The sequence below is a fragment of the Paroedura picta genome, chromosome 5 (assembly GCF_049243985.1).
Source record: "Paroedura picta isolate Pp20150507F chromosome 5, Ppicta_v3.0, whole genome shotgun sequence".
NCBI lineage: Eukaryota > Metazoa > Chordata > Lepidosauria > Squamata > Gekkonidae > Paroedura > Paroedura picta.
The window spans coordinates 118,150,281-118,166,607 of record NC_135373.1 but is presented as its reverse complement, the minus strand read 5'-3'; the positions used below and the strand labels follow the sequence as shown (position 1 = coordinate 118,166,607).

The following is a 16,327-nucleotide window of genomic DNA, read 5'->3' as shown; positions in this document are numbered from 1 at the left end:
TCATTCCGAAATGTATCTGAAAAAGTGTGCATGAACACAAAAGCTCATACCCAGAATTAAACTTTGTTGGTCATAAAGATGCCAGTGGACTCAAACTTCGTTCTTCCACCTCCTTGATCATCCTGTGGCAAGAGGCTATTGACAGAATATTTAACAAAGCGTTCAACACTTTCCCTTCCTAACACCTTCTTTACGCCTCCTCCTGAATGACAAAAGGCACACTAATACAATTCAACCGTTACCCACTTCTCCAAATCCCAAAAAAGCAAAGAGAGCCCTCATTTTTAAAAAAATGTTACCTGACGTTATTAAACAACCTCTTATCGCTGCTGTTGCTTTGTTACCCTTACCTCATGTGTTATGGAAAGCTACTTTAGCACCCTGATTCAAGTTCAAACAGGATGAAGTTTTTCTTTCCCATGCAGCGTATAGGGCACGCTTCACAGATAAGTCATCAAAAAGCCCCTAAACTTTCCTGTCGGGTTTTACGCACAAAGCCACGTATCGCAAATGTGCACATCTCAGAAATGAGGCATTTGTGTGCAAATCAAATCTTAAGATACACAGTGCACTCAAAGCTGCATCAAAAGAATGAAAAAAGGGATGTGTAGGAGACCTCTGTGGGAAACCAAAGAGGGTACTGAGTACCAGAGGCCACACACAAAAGAAGGCTGATATACCGATTTGTGCACAACTCAAATATTTATATATACTTTTTGCACCATGTATATTAAGTTTTGGGTTGCACGCAAATCAGAATATGTGTGTGGCCTCTGGTACTCACTGCTCAAAGCTCTATTCATTATTCTCAAAATTCAAAAGTTATAAAACACAGTCAAACTCATAAGCTTATAAACTGAAACCTACTTATTTTGACTAAGGAAACTATGGTGGATTTTAAATAATCCCCTTAAAATTAAAAGGCTTAGATCTGTTTTATTTATTTATTATTATGCTCTTTTAATCAGAGGGTAGCTGTAGGCCTCTTGGCTAACTGGTCAATAAACTGAGCTACAAGAGCTTGATAGGAATAATTATGAATACCCTATGCAAATTAAACTATACTAGAGCTTCACAAAGGATATTTCCCCTAGCTGCAAATATTCACCTGTCAAGCTGAATTCAAGTTTAATCAAGACGCTAATTCTTCCAACAGCTTCACTGAAGCATAAGACAAACTGCGACTTAAGACAGAGCCTCTAGAATCAGGGCAATCCATGCACATTTTTTGCTGAAACTGCCTCAGAGATTAACGGTACAATTTAAAACCTCCAGTAACACTGAAGTCCATCTCTCGTTCCTGAGAATAAGCAAGTCTGCACTGGGCAAACAAAACGCATCCTGATTTGAATGAGAAGGGAGGCATTTCAGACTTGCACATTCCTGCTCCCACCACAGGCAGACTAAAAAACCCACTTAGAACACCCCCCTTCCAAGCAAACAGGAGAACTCTTATCAGTTAATTCCAGATCAGAACAGTCATCTCCTCCCACATAGGTGGGGCGTGATTCAAATCTTCTTCAGAGAGGCACTGCATGCCCTGATCAGGATCTGAAGGACAGAAGTGGGAGTTGGCATGCGCAATCTCACCTCCCAAGAATTGTGCTGCAACACATTTGGGCACCTGCACAATCTGAAGAAGATCTGTTACATCAGGAATTCAGATTATCCATGGTAATTATGCAGTTATTGAGATGGGATAGAGGTGTAACATCATTTTGACCACAGGGGGGGAAAATAGGGAAAGTTCCCTTTGCATACAATTTTGGCTACATGTACAGTCATCTGAGACAAAAATGCAGGTTTTGTACCTAGTGGTGTGTGTGTTTCAATGAAAATAAAATTAAAAAACACCTCCTGAGACCAAGGGTAGAGACAGAAGATCAAGCGGATCACACCAGAAGGCTTTTCAACTTAGATGTTTTTCATTCTTATTCAAACAGGGACTTTTAGGCTTTCTTAATTTACATTTTTACCAGCTTTAGTTTTCCTGTAAACTGAGACCAAAGATGGCTTGTTCTGTCTAATCTACAGCAGCAGCAGAGACTTTACTGCCTTGGTTTGAAAGCTAAAAGAAAATTAAGCTATGCCACAGAAACAAAATTAAAATGACTAAGTTGTCCAACCTGGTCAACTTCTAGAAATTAAATCATTAATGCTATATCAAGCAAAGTTCAGCAAGTCAGGCGTTAATACAGGCATTAATTCCAATGGTCTTATTGTGGGTTTGTATCACTGTTCTTCCAACAAAAGGAACTTTCCATAAAAGACTCCCCTGCAAGTGGAAATGACTCGTGTCAGCACAGAGCTCACTCTGCTAGAGGAAAGCGTCACCAGAGAACAAATCCACAGAATCCAACTCTACACAATACCCCAACTCTACCCCTATCTACACATTACCACTTTCATTTACCAAACAAGGAGCAAAACCATATGCAGCAATACTAAAACACAAAAGCAAGAATTCAGTATTTCTAAAAAAAATCCAGTGGACACATCATGGATAGGACACAAAAAGCAAGAACAGCTCTCTGCCTCCCCCCCCCCCCAAATGATCTTTCCTAACTCTTATTCTGTTGCAGTCTGTAACCCACTAAAACTGCCTCAGAAGGCTAGAGGACTTGAGGGGGGCGGGAGTTATCCACACAACATGGAAATATCAGGCCACAATTACAAGGCTTAGCCTCTTCTAGTTGGGAGTTACATTAAAATCACAGAGTTGGAAGGGACCTCCAGGGTCACCTAGTTCAACCCACTGCAGAATGCCAACTACCTGCTGAATGCTTGCGTGATTCTTTGCTTTAACCAGTTATGATAGGTCATTTAGGGATGTTAGATAAGCAAATCATTTCACTTCAGTATGTTTTTGCTTCCCGCTTAGTGGTTGATTTGCATAAACAGAAATGTTTTAGATGGACGGAACTGGACACATGGTAAAGTAAGAGATCAGAAAGCAGTTATTTGACTACGTCACACTCTTCTCTATAATCAGTTTTATAAACCATTCTTATGATTAATTCAAAGAAATAGAAAAAAGTAATGATCTAAAAATTTAAACCTGACTCATTTTAATAATCTTTAGGGTAAGTATTTAGGTCATACATTTAACACCGAGAAAAGATTAACGACTTTAACAGAATACAGTGCCTCTTTCAGTCAAGAATGACTCCAATCTCAGGAGATATTGAAGATGTCACCATCGCTGGCAAGGAATGATCAGACACAAAACGTTGCTTGTGTCATCCAAGGCAAAGACGTTTAACACACCAAAAATGCAGATGTACCAAGAAGGCAAAAATATACAAAAAGAAGAGAGGAGAGGAGAGAAGATGAGGTGTCTAAAATTAAGACAAAGATACCTGCCCACCAAAGCTGCTCCTTCTGCTGTTTTAGACTAAGGGCCACTTCAGGCATCCTTAGAGAACATAGTTTGAAATGACTGAAGAATTCCACAAAGCAGCTGTCTGCTTAAAGCACAGAGACAGAGAAGCCAACAGTCCTCTGTATTCACACATAAACAAGACTATCCAACTTAATTAAATACATTCTTTTAAAAACCACATCAAGATTAAATTCCATGTAAAAACCAGCTTCAGCAATTACTTGGGGAGAAAACTGTCCCAAGGGCAAAAGTTTAAAATAATGTGTTAAATATTAGAGCAGTTGGTCTCATACTGTATACTGGCACCCAAAGGTGGCTTCTGAGCCAAAGAGAAAGGAGGTGAAAAGGGGTGAACTGACAGAAGAGTCTCTTTGGTGTGAAATGGCAATAAAACAGCCTCTTGTTCAATGTTATATATTTACAACCATCCACCACACACACACACACACACACACTAACTAGTGTTATCTGACATGAAATTGTTGCATCTTGCACCAAAGAAAGGGGAAAAGCAGCATGGAATTATTGAGAAATTTAGTCCCCCAAAAGAAGAGTATTTTAGAAATCGGTCCCACTTCAGAATGTTTGAGATCCATTTTATTAATATGTTACAGCACAACTTTTTCCAAATACTCTCTACCAATACATTGAAACAAAGTTCTCCTTTAATAATTCAAAATTAATTTTCTATGGGATTAAACAGACACCATATGCCAAAATTTACAACTCTCAGGATCACTTAAAGTAGTGTTACCTCAAAACTAATTTTAAATACATTTTAGTTCTCCTGCATATATCCATTCCGTCATCCTTGCTCTTAAAAGAACTTCAGTATTCTCAGTCTTGAAAATTACATTGTTGTTTGAAATCTAGCTATGAGTAGTTAATATCCTAATTTACGCATACTTTATAGTTAATCACTTTTTAAAAAAACACTTAACAAATAATATTTTTCTTCCAAAGATAACATTTTAAGTTAAGTAATAACTTACTTGCAAGAACAGAGAATTAAATCAGATCTTCTCCTACGCTTTAGAGTGTATGTAGTGCAGAACTTCGAAACACTGCCCATTCTAAAGCTTGTTATGCCAATGTAAGCACTTACACACATACCCTTTTGTTCAGAAGTACAACTGGGTTTTCAGAAGCATTATAAACCCACTTGTGTTAGTAAATTCAACAAGACATGCTTGTTAAGCTACATGGCTGAGATATACACAATTAGTTATTCCCTGGCTTCTATACAGGATACTAAAGGGGCAAAAACATGAATGATAGGGCCCCGAGATAATCTGTCTTTTAAAATGGAGTTGGGAGTAGGAATTAAATGCTAAAACCTATAAAGATAAGGCAGCCATGTTTGATCAAACAAGGTATAGAGAAGAAGACAGGAACTAACAGAAAGGGGGAGAAACAAGAGGAGAAGGAATTTAAAGTCTAAGCTAGCTCCTGCTTAGAAAATAATTACTCTGGATTTCGACTCATGAAAGGAAAGTCCTGTAATAGCCAAGAAGAGTTATGCCAAAAGCAAGTAAATGACAGAACTTCTCACACCTTAAGGAACACAGCATGCCATGCATAGAGACTCAAGAAAAACTTTGGGGAGTGTCTGGACCTGCCATCGGTTTTGACACATTCAGGGCATTACGGGTGACTGCCAAACTTCAGGGCTTAGCTAGCCATACAAGTCTTGGTGGAGAAGATGATGCCTAACCTACAAGATGGAGGAGGCATTTCCAGAGCAACTGAGAGTCCTGAAAGGGACTTTCCCCCAACTTTCCCAGAACCTGAACTTTGGACAACACAGGGACACACAAATATGATGGGGGGCGGGATATCTTCAAAATAAAACCCGAGCATACATGCAACCAGGGAATCTCTGCAAAATAAAACCAAGGAATACCAGCAACCAGGGAATCTCTAAAAATCAAACCAAGGGATATCTGCAACCAGGAAATCTCTGAAAAATGAAGCCAAGGAATACCCACAACCAGGGAATCTCTAAAAATAAAACCAAGGGATAATCGCATCCAGGGAATCTCTGCAAAATGAAGCCAAGGAATACCCACAACCAGGGAATCTCTAAAAATAAAACCAAGGGATAATCGCATCCAGGGAATCTCTGCAAAATGAAGCCAAGGAATACCCACAACCAGGGAATCTCTAAAAATAAAACCAAGGGATAATCCCATTCAGGGAATCTCTGCAAAATGAAGCCAAGGAATACCCACCACCAGGGAAACTCTAAAAAGAAAATCAAGGAATGGCTGCAACCGGGGAATGTCTGCAAAAGGAATACCCACAACCAGGGAATCTCTAAAAACAAAACCAAGGGATATCTGCAACCGGGGAATACCTGCACCCACAGAATATCTGCACAGTGAAAGCCTCTCAGGGAGCCGAGCAAAGAGGAGAGGAGAAACGGGGGGGCTCCCCCGACTCCCTCTGGCCTCTAACCCCAGCAAGCAGAGCATCTCCTAACCCGGGGCGCCGGGGACGCGACCGCCGCACCGACCTGTCTTCGGAATCCATGCGGCTGAGCGGCTCCCCGTCCGAGGAGATCTCCAGGCTGCCGCGGCGGCCGCCCGACGAAGCGCTGCAAGTGCTGCTGCCGCCGCCGCGTCCTCCTCCTCCTCCGCCGGCCCCGCCGCCGCCTCCCGTGCCGTAGCCCTCGTCGCCGCCGGACGCGCCGCCGCCGCCGCCGCTCTTGCCTCCGCCCTGGCCTGGGCCGCCGGTCGCGCCGCCCGCCCCGCCGCCACCGCCGCCCCCAGGCCCGCCGCCGCCTCCGCCGAGGCCCAGGCCCAGCCCGCCGGCCCTGCCTCCTGCCGCCGGGCCCTTGGCGCCGGCCTCGCTGCCCCCGGGGCTGAGCGAGCGCGACTCGTCGCTGCAGCAGCCGCTGGAGAAGCCGGCGCTGCTGGCGGCCTCCTCGTCGTCGTCCTCCTCCTCGGCCTCGTCGTCGCCGTCGTCGTCGTCCTCCTCGTCGCCGGCCTGGCTGGCGCTCTCCGGGCTGGGCTCCGACATGCTCTCCGCCCCCTCGCCCGCCAGCCGCAGCGGCAGCGACTCGGCCTCCAGGCCCGACGAGGACGACGACGACGCCTCGCTCTCGGCCGCCTCCTCAGCGCCGCCGACGCCGGAGGAAGAGGAGAGCAGCTGAGGCGGCTCCGCCATGTCACTCCGCTCGGCCGCCATGGCGCCTCCGAGTCGCACCCGCCGACTGAGGAGAAGCAGAGCGGGGGAGGCTCCTATGCGGAGAGCGACGGCGCGCGCGCTCTCTCTCTCTCTCGCTCTCACGCTCGCCCGCCGCCTACGGAAGCCGCCTGGGGACAAAAAGGAGGCGAAGGAGCAGCAGTGGTGAGGCGAGGCACCGCCCACTCGCCCGTTCGGAGCGGGAGGCGGCCGAGCGCGAAGGCGATAGGAAGGCGAGGGCACATCCGGGCCTCCGCGTTTAAAGTGCGGGCGCCGTTGCGGCAGTTGCTGCGGCCAACCGCCTCGGCGTGGCTCGGGCGGGGGAGGGTGGCGTTGCCAGCTCTGGGGCGGGAGATGCGGGGGGCTTTGGGGGCGGAGCCGGGAGTTTGGGCGGGATTCAGAGGAGGAGAATGCTGGGGAGTCCGCCCTCCAAGGTGGCCGTTTTCTCCAGGGGTCTTTCATCCAAGTGACCCCAGCAAGGGGCTTCAAGGCCACAGAGAAGCAGAGGTGGTTGGCCATATCCTTCCTCTGCAGAGCCTTCCTTGGTGGTCTCTCATCTAGCCTACTGGTGACCCCAGCAAGGGGCTTTCAAGGCAAGGGAGAAACAGAGGTGGTTTGCCATGGCCTTCCTCTGCAGAGCCTTCCTTGGTGGTCTCTCATCCAAGCCTTATAGAGCTAGTTTGGTGTAGTGGTTAGGAGACTGGACTTCTAATATGGCGAGCCGGGTTCGATTCTGCACTCCCCCACATGCAGCCAGCAGGGTGACCTTGGGCTCAACCACGGTACTGAGAAAATTGTTCTGACCGAGCAGGAATATCAGGGCTCTCTCAGCCTCACCCACCCCACAGGATGTCTGTTGTGGGGAGAGGAAAGGGAAGGCGACTATAAGCCACTTTGAGCCTCCTTCGGGTAGAGAAAAGCGGCATATAAGAACCAACTCTTCTTCTTCTAGTGACCCCAGCAAGGGGCTTTCAAGGCAAGTGAGAAGCAGAGGTGGCTGGCTATATCCTTCCTCTGCAGAGCCTTCCTTGGTGGTCTCTCACCCAAGCCTCATGGTGACCCCAGCAAGGGGTTTTCAGGGCAAGTGAGAAGCAGAGGTGGTCTGTCATTGCTGCCCCCTGCAGAGCCTTCCTTGGTGATCTCTCATCTAGCCAATTTCAGAAGAGAAGCAGAAGTGGTTTGCCGTTGCATTCCTACGCGGAGTCTTCCTTGGTGGTTTCCCTTCCAAGTCCCAACCCCACTTATCTTCCGAGATCTGACAACATCAGGCTATACCATGCCTCCTCCCCCCTCATAACAGACTATTAATGGTGAAAAGGTCTGTGGGTGGGAAGTGACTTTTGGGAGACGTTCGGTGATGGTTGGGTATATTGGGTGGCAATGTCGCAAACAAGGTTCCATATGGGAAAGTATAAGGTCAGATACCTTGGACCCCCCCCCCCCCCCCATTTTAAACATATCTCCTTGGTGTCTGAACTGGCTGAGATAGAGATACTGAGGTCATTGTAAAAACTTCAATGTCAACAAGATGAAAAGGCCGTTATTGTGACGCCCTTGTGTAAATCTATATTGCAGCCTCATATGGTTACCAACTCTAGATTGGTAGATTTTGTTGGCAGACCCTTGGGAGGGTGAAGTTTGGGAAATGAAGGCATCTCAGCAGGGTATAATGCCAAAGAGTCCACCTTCCAAAGGAGCCGTTCTCTCAAGGATAACTGATTTTAGTCATTGAGATAAATTGCAATAATGGGGGATCTCCAGGTGCCACCTGGAGGTTGGCAGCCCTAATAGTACTAGAACTTGGAAGCACCCAATGAAATTGTCCAGGAGTAGAATCAGGACAGACTAGTATTGGAGAAGAGGGGTGGAATGTACATCAGACTGGCTGCTGGCACAATGGACGGCTTTAAAATGGGATTAGACACATTGATGGAAGATAGATTATCAATAGCTACTGGATGTGGTGACTAAAGGGAACCTCCACATTCAGATGCAGTCAGTCTTTGAATCCCAGTGACAGGAGGCAACATCGGGAAGGTCTTAGCCTCTATGTCCTGTTGTTTACCCTCTTTAGTAGCTAATTGTGAGCCACTGTGAGAAAGAATGCTGGACTAGGCCATCCATCTATCAAGGTTGGTAGCCTTTAAGATCGCTGACAGAGGCTGTCCAGGGTCCCAGGGGATTAGATGTTTGATACCACCTACCACTTGATTCTTTTTTAACTGGAGATAAGGGAAAATGAACGTAGGAGCTTCTTCATAAAGACTTGATTTAATATACCACATACAAATGTCTATTGCTAGATTCAGGTGGGTAGCTGTGTTAGTCAAGCAATATAACAAAGTTTGAGTCCAGGGGCACCTTTCAGACCAAAAAAGTTTTAATTCAATGTATAAGCTTTCCTGCACAGACACAAATAAGATGGTACCAGTGTGCATGTGCAGGAAAGCTGATACCCAGAATTAAACTTTGTTGGTCTTAAAGGTGCCACTGGACTCAAACTTTGTTAAATTTGTGTTGCATTTATGTGTGATATACTGAATCAGATCTTTTTGATATTTTGTGCTACCTTTTGTACTTGACACCCACATGCTGCACCTGTAGGGTACAAAACAGAGTTTTGTTGACATGCGTGTGTGGGTGTTTGATTAAAGACACCTGCCTGTTTTTATGTAGCTATTTTGTTCTTTTTCTTTCAACCTTTTTCAGTTCCCTAATTGACCTGCCTTTTCTGATTGGGGTTTTACCTTTTCCTGCCCCCCCCCTCATAAAAAAAAGTGAGGAGAAAGCTCTTCCAGGTTAAAACACCATTAATAATAATCCATAATTATATGTTAGATTTGTATGATAGACTGGGGGTCAGATTTCCAGAAAGTAGACTTCTTAAAAGGGGTGCGAGCATGCAAAAATACCAAGGGGGTAATTGATAAGACACCCCAGTGTAAACATATGAACAGAACAGAAGAGGGGAAACCTCACAAATCAGATTTATTATGCAAAAGAGAATAATAAAGGAACAATGCTGAAGAGATGTGTGCTCATCAAATATCAGTGTGACAGAAATCATTGAGTGTTAATGGAGCATGTAATGCGTGCCTTTGTACTTCCCTTCAGACAGCCAGTGTGGCCAACTGCTGAAAGTATTGGACTAAGAATCATAGAATCCTAGAGTTGGAAGAAGACATCTAGTCCAACCACCTGCTCAGCGCAGGATCAGCCTAAAGCAGCCTTTCTCAGCTTTTCTACCATCGAGAAACCCTTGAAATATTCTTCAGGCCTAAAGAAATCCCAGAAATGGTGTGATCATGTAGAATATGGTTGGGAAGCAGAGCTGTGCACATGTCCACCCGGGGCCTCTCCCCTTCCCACCCCCTCCAGGCCCATCATTTGCCATTTTGGGAGGGGGGGGTCTACTTGACCATATGTGGTCAAATCACCTGATAAACATTGAATACATTAAAAAATATATTAAAAATTAATTCCCACCAATTCGGGAAACCCTTCAAGGACCACCCAGAAACCCCAGGGTTTTGAAAAACCCTGGCCTGAAGTTTGAGGATGTAAATCTCCACTCCGTTACCAAGTTTACAGAATAATCTTGGCTGGTCACTGTCTGTGTTCAGGTATTGTGGCTGAAGAGATGTTTGTTAGGTGCAAACAGGGCTGGTTTTCCATGTCGCACATGTTACAGGCTCCGTGCTTCCAGAGGCCCCACATGGTGCCTTCTCCCTATGGATTAGGGCTGTAGCCTCTCTCCTCCCCCCCCCTTTTCCTGTTAAAAGACACTTTGAGTGACACCCCTTTCCACTGGGGGGGGGCATCTCTGTTTCCTATCCAGTTGTGCTGTGCTAGGGCCCTGCAAATCCTTATACTGGCTGTGGTGTTATGGGCCCTGCAAATCCTTAAATCTCTCCTGGGTGCAAACATAACTTACGTTTACAGGGTTTCCTTGCTCCTCTCTTCTCCTTGGGCCGCAAGCCTGCCCCAATGTGATCACACATTGGTTTGTCATGATGTCTGAAGCCAGGCAAACTGGGATTAAACTGCAGTTTAGAATCCTAGTGGGTGGGAAGCAAACCTGTTGGCCCAAGAACCTTCACTGGGACATCACCGAGAATTGATACAGGAAATTTTCATTCGGGCACTGTATGCTGGAGCAGAAAGGACACAGGAAAGCATCTGTAGCCATCCTCGACATATATTTCCTTATGGGAGAAATAAAAGAGAAGCTATATTTTAAAAATACAAATGTCAGCGTGCCGATTACATCTGTTTTGATATGTATCCTTTGATTCATGCGTATTGATTGCTCAGGCAGACGTTCCAAAGGGATTCGTACATAAAATGCTCAAGATTTTTACAAAATCTCTTCACTGATGACCATTCCCTACATTTGACCATTCACGAAAGCCAAAGCACCTCTTCTATTACATCAGTTTAAAGGTGACTGGAAGAAAATCTGCTTCATGACAAAGTTACATTCTGATGAACTGCCTCTGCCTGACTCACATTTAACATTTTTTTTTTTGGGGGGGGGAGAGAATCTGTTTAAAGGAGGAGAGCAACAATAAAAAGGTCAGTGACGAATAAAGGGTGATGTATTCCAGAGGCGCCCACTCATTACCACATCTAATGGTAAAGTGGGCGGCTTATGCCCGTCATGAAGCTGGCAAAACCAGACCACCCACAGTCACGGTAAAAGTTTACTCAGGTGCATGACTTTATAGAATTAAGCCAGTCAGGGGGAGCTCCCCACCTCCTGAGCCACTTCCTCCAGGTGGGATCTGACCAAAGCGGTATACAATAGGACTATGACATCTTGTCATTTTGATGCGATGCCTCTATTGACCCAGCCCAAGGCTGCATTGGCTTTATCAGAAGGAATCAGTGACTTGAAAGCTTACGCAAGGGGTAGTCAAACTGCGGCCCTCCAGATGTCCGTGGACTACAATTCCCAGGAGCCCCTGCCAGCATTCGCTGGCAGGGGCTCCTGGGAATTGGAGTCCACGGACATCTGGAGGGCCGCAGTTTGACTACCCCTGGCTTACGCTCTAGAAGTCTCATTGGTTCCTAAGAGGCTACAGGATTTGAATCTTGCTGTCTCTGGGGCCCAATGTGACTACCTGCCTGAAACTATCAGAGAGGTTTGAGATGGTTTCATGCACATCCATTAAATAGCCCTGAAAGGTCAACTGCTATTACCGTTTCCATAATTACGTGCAGTTCTGGAGGCCTCCCTTCAAAAAGGATGTGGCAAGTAGCTCTTAACAGACTTATCTTCCATGAATCTACTTAATCCCCTTCTGTAAGAAATCCAGGCGCGCTTGAGACCTTTTAAGTAGTATGACCAGAGCTATTGGGAACGGCAGATCGTGATCTAGCGCCTTCCGCCTACCTTGTGAGGGGAACCCTGGTCAGATTGCGTCAAAGTTTTCTTGTCAAGACTTGTCCTGAATGTCACGTCAAGCAGCTTTACTTTGTGCTGCAGAGCTGGCTCACGCCTTCGTAGCAAAGCGTCTCTTGCTGCAGCCCCTTCTGTGCTTGCACAGTCTGCAAACGGAGACTGCTGGAGAAGAGGCGGTTATCCTCCAGGGCAGCCCCGGAAGTAATTTTCAGGCTTCAAGGAACCCTGGAACTGGGCCACACCTCCTTGCCACGCCCAAGGAGGATGGGCAGGGGGGGCGAGGGGGGGGAGAAAGGAGGCCATTTGAGGCAGGAGTAGTCATCCAAGCTCCACCCCCTTTCCCAGGTGTGGTAACCACATGAGAAGGCCACCCCAAGTCGACAGAAGTGGCCGGTTCCCTGCTTTCATAGCAATGCTGGGAATAGTTTGTGACCGAGTCCATTGAGGCAGGATGCAGGGGAAAGGATGGAGAAGTTTCACAGAAGCCTGGGAATCCAGGGAGCCAGCGGTGGAAACCCCTGCTCTAGGGCCATGATGGGATCACCAAACCGACTCACTGGTCAAGCAGGGGATCCTTTACGTTGCCCCTTCTTTGTGAAGTGAGGTCTGTCCTTCAAATAATTCTACGGAGGATATTTTGCCTGCTTGGTGTCGGGGTTAAGAGTGGTGGACTCTAATCTGGAGAACCAGGTTTGATTCCCCACTTGTCCTCCACATGCAGCCAGCTGGGTGACCTTGGGCCAGTCACAGTTCTCGCAGAGCTCTCCCAGCCCCACCTCCCTCACAGGGGGAGGCGATTGTTAGCCGCTTTGAGACTCCTTTGGGTTGTAGGAAAAAAATATGGTACAACCCCCCCCCTCCCCCCAACTTTTCTTCTTTTTGTACCTGCACAGTCAATACTATCTAGGCTGAGATTAGCACAAACCCTAACAAACAGCAAGATAAACTAGAAGAAGAAAAAGACTTGGCTTTTATACCCCACTTTTCACTACCCAGAGGAGTCTCAAAGCGGCTTACAATCGCCTTCCCTTCCTTTCCCCACAACAGCAACCTGCGAGGTAGATGGGGCTGAGAGAGCTCTGACAGAACTCTGTGAGAGCAGCACTATCAGGATTGTGACTAGCTGGCTGCATGTGGCAGAGCAGGGAATCAAGCCAGGCCTGCCAGATTAGAAGCCGCTGCTTTTAACCCCTCCCCCAAGCTGGCTCTCTGACAGGCACACCAAGACAGCTAAGTAGCAGGTCTCAATTAAAAAAAAACGACCCCAATTCAGACATCGTGCATTTTTACAATCCGAGGGTGGTGGCGAATGCGAGAAAGAATTTTCAAACCATGCAGATGGACACATCTGAACAGCGTGGCCAACTGTGGGCTCCCCAACTGTGACTGGCAGGCAGGAGAGGAGCCTAACTGGTGTCTTGTCTCTGATTACCACCGTAATTTCCAATTCTGTAATGGCCGTTTTCTATTTTCTTGCCATATGCTAGCGTGAAAGGACAGATCCCTCCAGAGAGAGACTCGGTGCTGCCGCTGACTCGGTGCCTGGCAAAAGGCCTGGAATTTCTGTCACTAGCTAATCCTCGCAGGGACTCGCTGTCCACGACAGAAGTGTTCCATTAGGACTTCTGCCAACGCATTTAAATCTCAAATCTTGCGGCTGTTTACCTAATCCGGGCCTCAGTCTGGCGATGAAGAAGAAGAGCTGGGGGCTTCTTGTACCCTGGTTTTCACTGCCTGGAGGAGTCTCAAAGCAGCTTACAATCACCTTCCTTTCCTCTCCCCACAACAGATACCTTCCTGTGAGGTAGATGAGGCTGATGCGTGGAATCACGGCTCATCTCCAGACTGCAGACAATGGATGCTTTGGAGAGGGAACTCTCCGGCCTTGTTCCCCTGAAAGCCAACTTGGTGTAGTGGTTAAAAGTGGCAGCCTCTGATCTATAGTGGGTTTGATTCTTCCCTTCTTCAACTGAAGTTATATGGGTGACCTTGGGCCTTGCACAGTTCTCTCAGAGCTCTCTCAGCCCCAACTACTTCACAGGGTGTCTGTTGTGGGGAGAGGATGGGAGGGTGATTGTAATCTGCTTTGAGACATAGGAGTTCTTCTGTGTGACCTTGGGCCAGCCACGATTCTCTCAGAGCTCTCTCAGCCCCACCAACCTCACGGGGTGTCTGTTGTGGGGAGAGGAAGGGTTGACAATTATAAGCCGCTTTGAGACACATAAGCTCTGCTTGGTGACCTTGGGCCAGTCACAGTTCTCTCAGGTCTCTCTCAACCTCCTCTACCTCACAGGGTGTCTGTCATGGGGAGAGAAAGGGAAAGGTATTTGCGTCAGCCGTTTTGGGACTCCTTCAAGTAGTGAAAAGCGGGGCATAAAAAAATCAGCTCATCTTGTCTCAGGCAAGCCTCTGAAGGCATTTTTTGAAAGACACAAAATCTCTTCTTGTGGCCCCCGTTGGGAAATCGAGCCCAGAGAATCACCTTGTGCTTTGCATCTGTGAAGGCTCAAGGGGGTGGCAGGTGACAGTGGATGAGCGATAGGGCTGTGAGTGTCCTGCGTAGTGCAGGGGGTTGGACTAGATGACCCAGCAGGTCCCTTCCAACTCTATGATTCAATGCTGTAGGATTGCCAACTTTGAGTTGGAAAATTCTTGGAGACTGTGCGGGTGGACCCTGGGGACAGCAGGATTTTGTGACGGGGGACCTCAGCAGGGCAACACATCCTAGAGACCCCCCTCCATAGCAGCCTTTTTCTCCAGGGAAAACCGATTTATGTTGCCTGGAGATCCGGTGTAACATCAGGAGGCTGGGAAACCTGGCTTTTCTGGACTTCTGCTTCCAGCTTCCCTAGAACGCAGCCCTGCTGCACGGTATTAAACACCCAGCCTCGGCTACAGCTCTGCAGCTCTGCAGCTCAGCTCCAGGGAGACCCGACTGAAACCGCAAGCCGGCAAGGAAATGGTTGCGGCGTCTAATGTATCCCGAGGAAACCCATTCCTGCAGAAAACGCATCTCATCCATTACCTGCAGGAAGCCAGACTTCCTTAGGCTCCCTTTTGCCACGGGCACATGGGAGCCACAATTTATGGGCGGCTTCAAGGGCCATAGAGTCCCTGCACATTAGTCCGCGGCCAGATTTTGACCTGGAAAGAACAGTTCAGGGTAGCCCACCCCTCCTCAACGCAACGGTGCCTTCGCTGTTGAAAGCTAGACCCTCTTTCAGAGTTCCTGATTTGGGATGCGATGCAGCTCAAAGCAAACTTACACGGTGTGGGGGCCGTACGGCATATGCGGCATCCCTCCCCCACCTGCTGCAGTTTATCGTGACCCGCTAAATGTGCTCCTGTGGATGCCAGCCTCCAGGTGGGACCTGGGGATCCCCAGAATTATGGCTCATCTCCAGACTACAGAGATCAGTTTCCCCTTGAGAATATGGGTCCTCTGGATTGTATGATGCTGTATCCCACTGAGGTCTGTGCCCTCCTCAGGCTCCCCCCCCCCCAAGTCTCCAGGAGTTGGCAACCCTACCTCCACCCCCATCTGTAGCCAGCAGGGACCTGTGGGCCTGTGGATCCCTACGAAGAGCAAAGAGGTGTGTGTGTGGGGGGGTGTACCATGACAAAATTGGTCAAAATCAACCACCTCTTTTGAAGATGAGGAGTTGGGAGGTTTGATGCCCCGCTTTTCACGACCCGAAGGAGTCTCAGAGCAGCTTACAAACACCTTTCCCTTCCTCTCCCCACAACAGACATCCTGTGAGGGAGGTGGGGCGGAGAGCTCTGTGAGAACTGCTCTAAGAGAACTGCTCTAAGAGAACTGTGACTAGGTGAAGGTCACCCAGCTGGCTGCATTTGGAGTAACGGGGAATCAAACCTGGTTTTCCGGATTACAGGCCACCGCTCATGCCACACTCCAACGCATTGACCAAAAGCAGAAAAGGAGGTCAGGAGGGAAGCCCTGGTGCTACTTGCAAAATAACTCATGGCTTCTCTCCTCCTCCACGACCTGAAAGGCGGAGTGTCACAGCAGTTCACACTGAACCCACGGACTTTTTATACGTTTTTAGACACACACCGACAAAGCAGAGATTCGGCACAATAGATGGAGGGAACCTCATATTTGCCACTGAACCCCCTCCTGGTCCCGTAGCTCACCTGACACATTGGGTTGCCAAACCAACCTGAGAGGGCATGACTTGGAGACAGGAAGGACCTCAGAGGGGTACGATGCCATACATATGTGAAGCAACCGTTTCCTTCCATGTCTAGAGAAAAAGTTGGGTTTTATACCCCGCTTTTCCTTACCCAAAGGAATCTCAAAGTGGTTTCCCATCGACTTCCCTTCCTCCCACCAC

The 16,327-nt window shown here is 47.6% G+C and overlaps 1 protein-coding gene across 2 annotated transcripts in view; it reads right to left on the bottom strand.

Annotated features, from left to right (window-relative positions):
* The window catches only part of AEBP2 (AE binding protein 2), a 53,607-nt gene extending 46,736 nt beyond the window's left edge, over window positions 1-6,871 (bottom strand). Inside the window, exon 1 of one of the 2 annotated variants that reach the window (XM_077340138.1) lies at window positions 5,898-6,871. In XM_077340138.1, the coding sequence (XP_077196253.1) occupies window positions 5,898-6,571 (674 nt within the window). In that variant the 5' untranslated portion in view covers window positions 6,572-6,871. The remainder of the gene's footprint in view (window positions 1-5,897) is intronic. The other variant, XM_077340137.1, reaches the window with a different exon arrangement.
* Window positions 6,872-16,327: the final 9,456 nt, after the last annotated feature.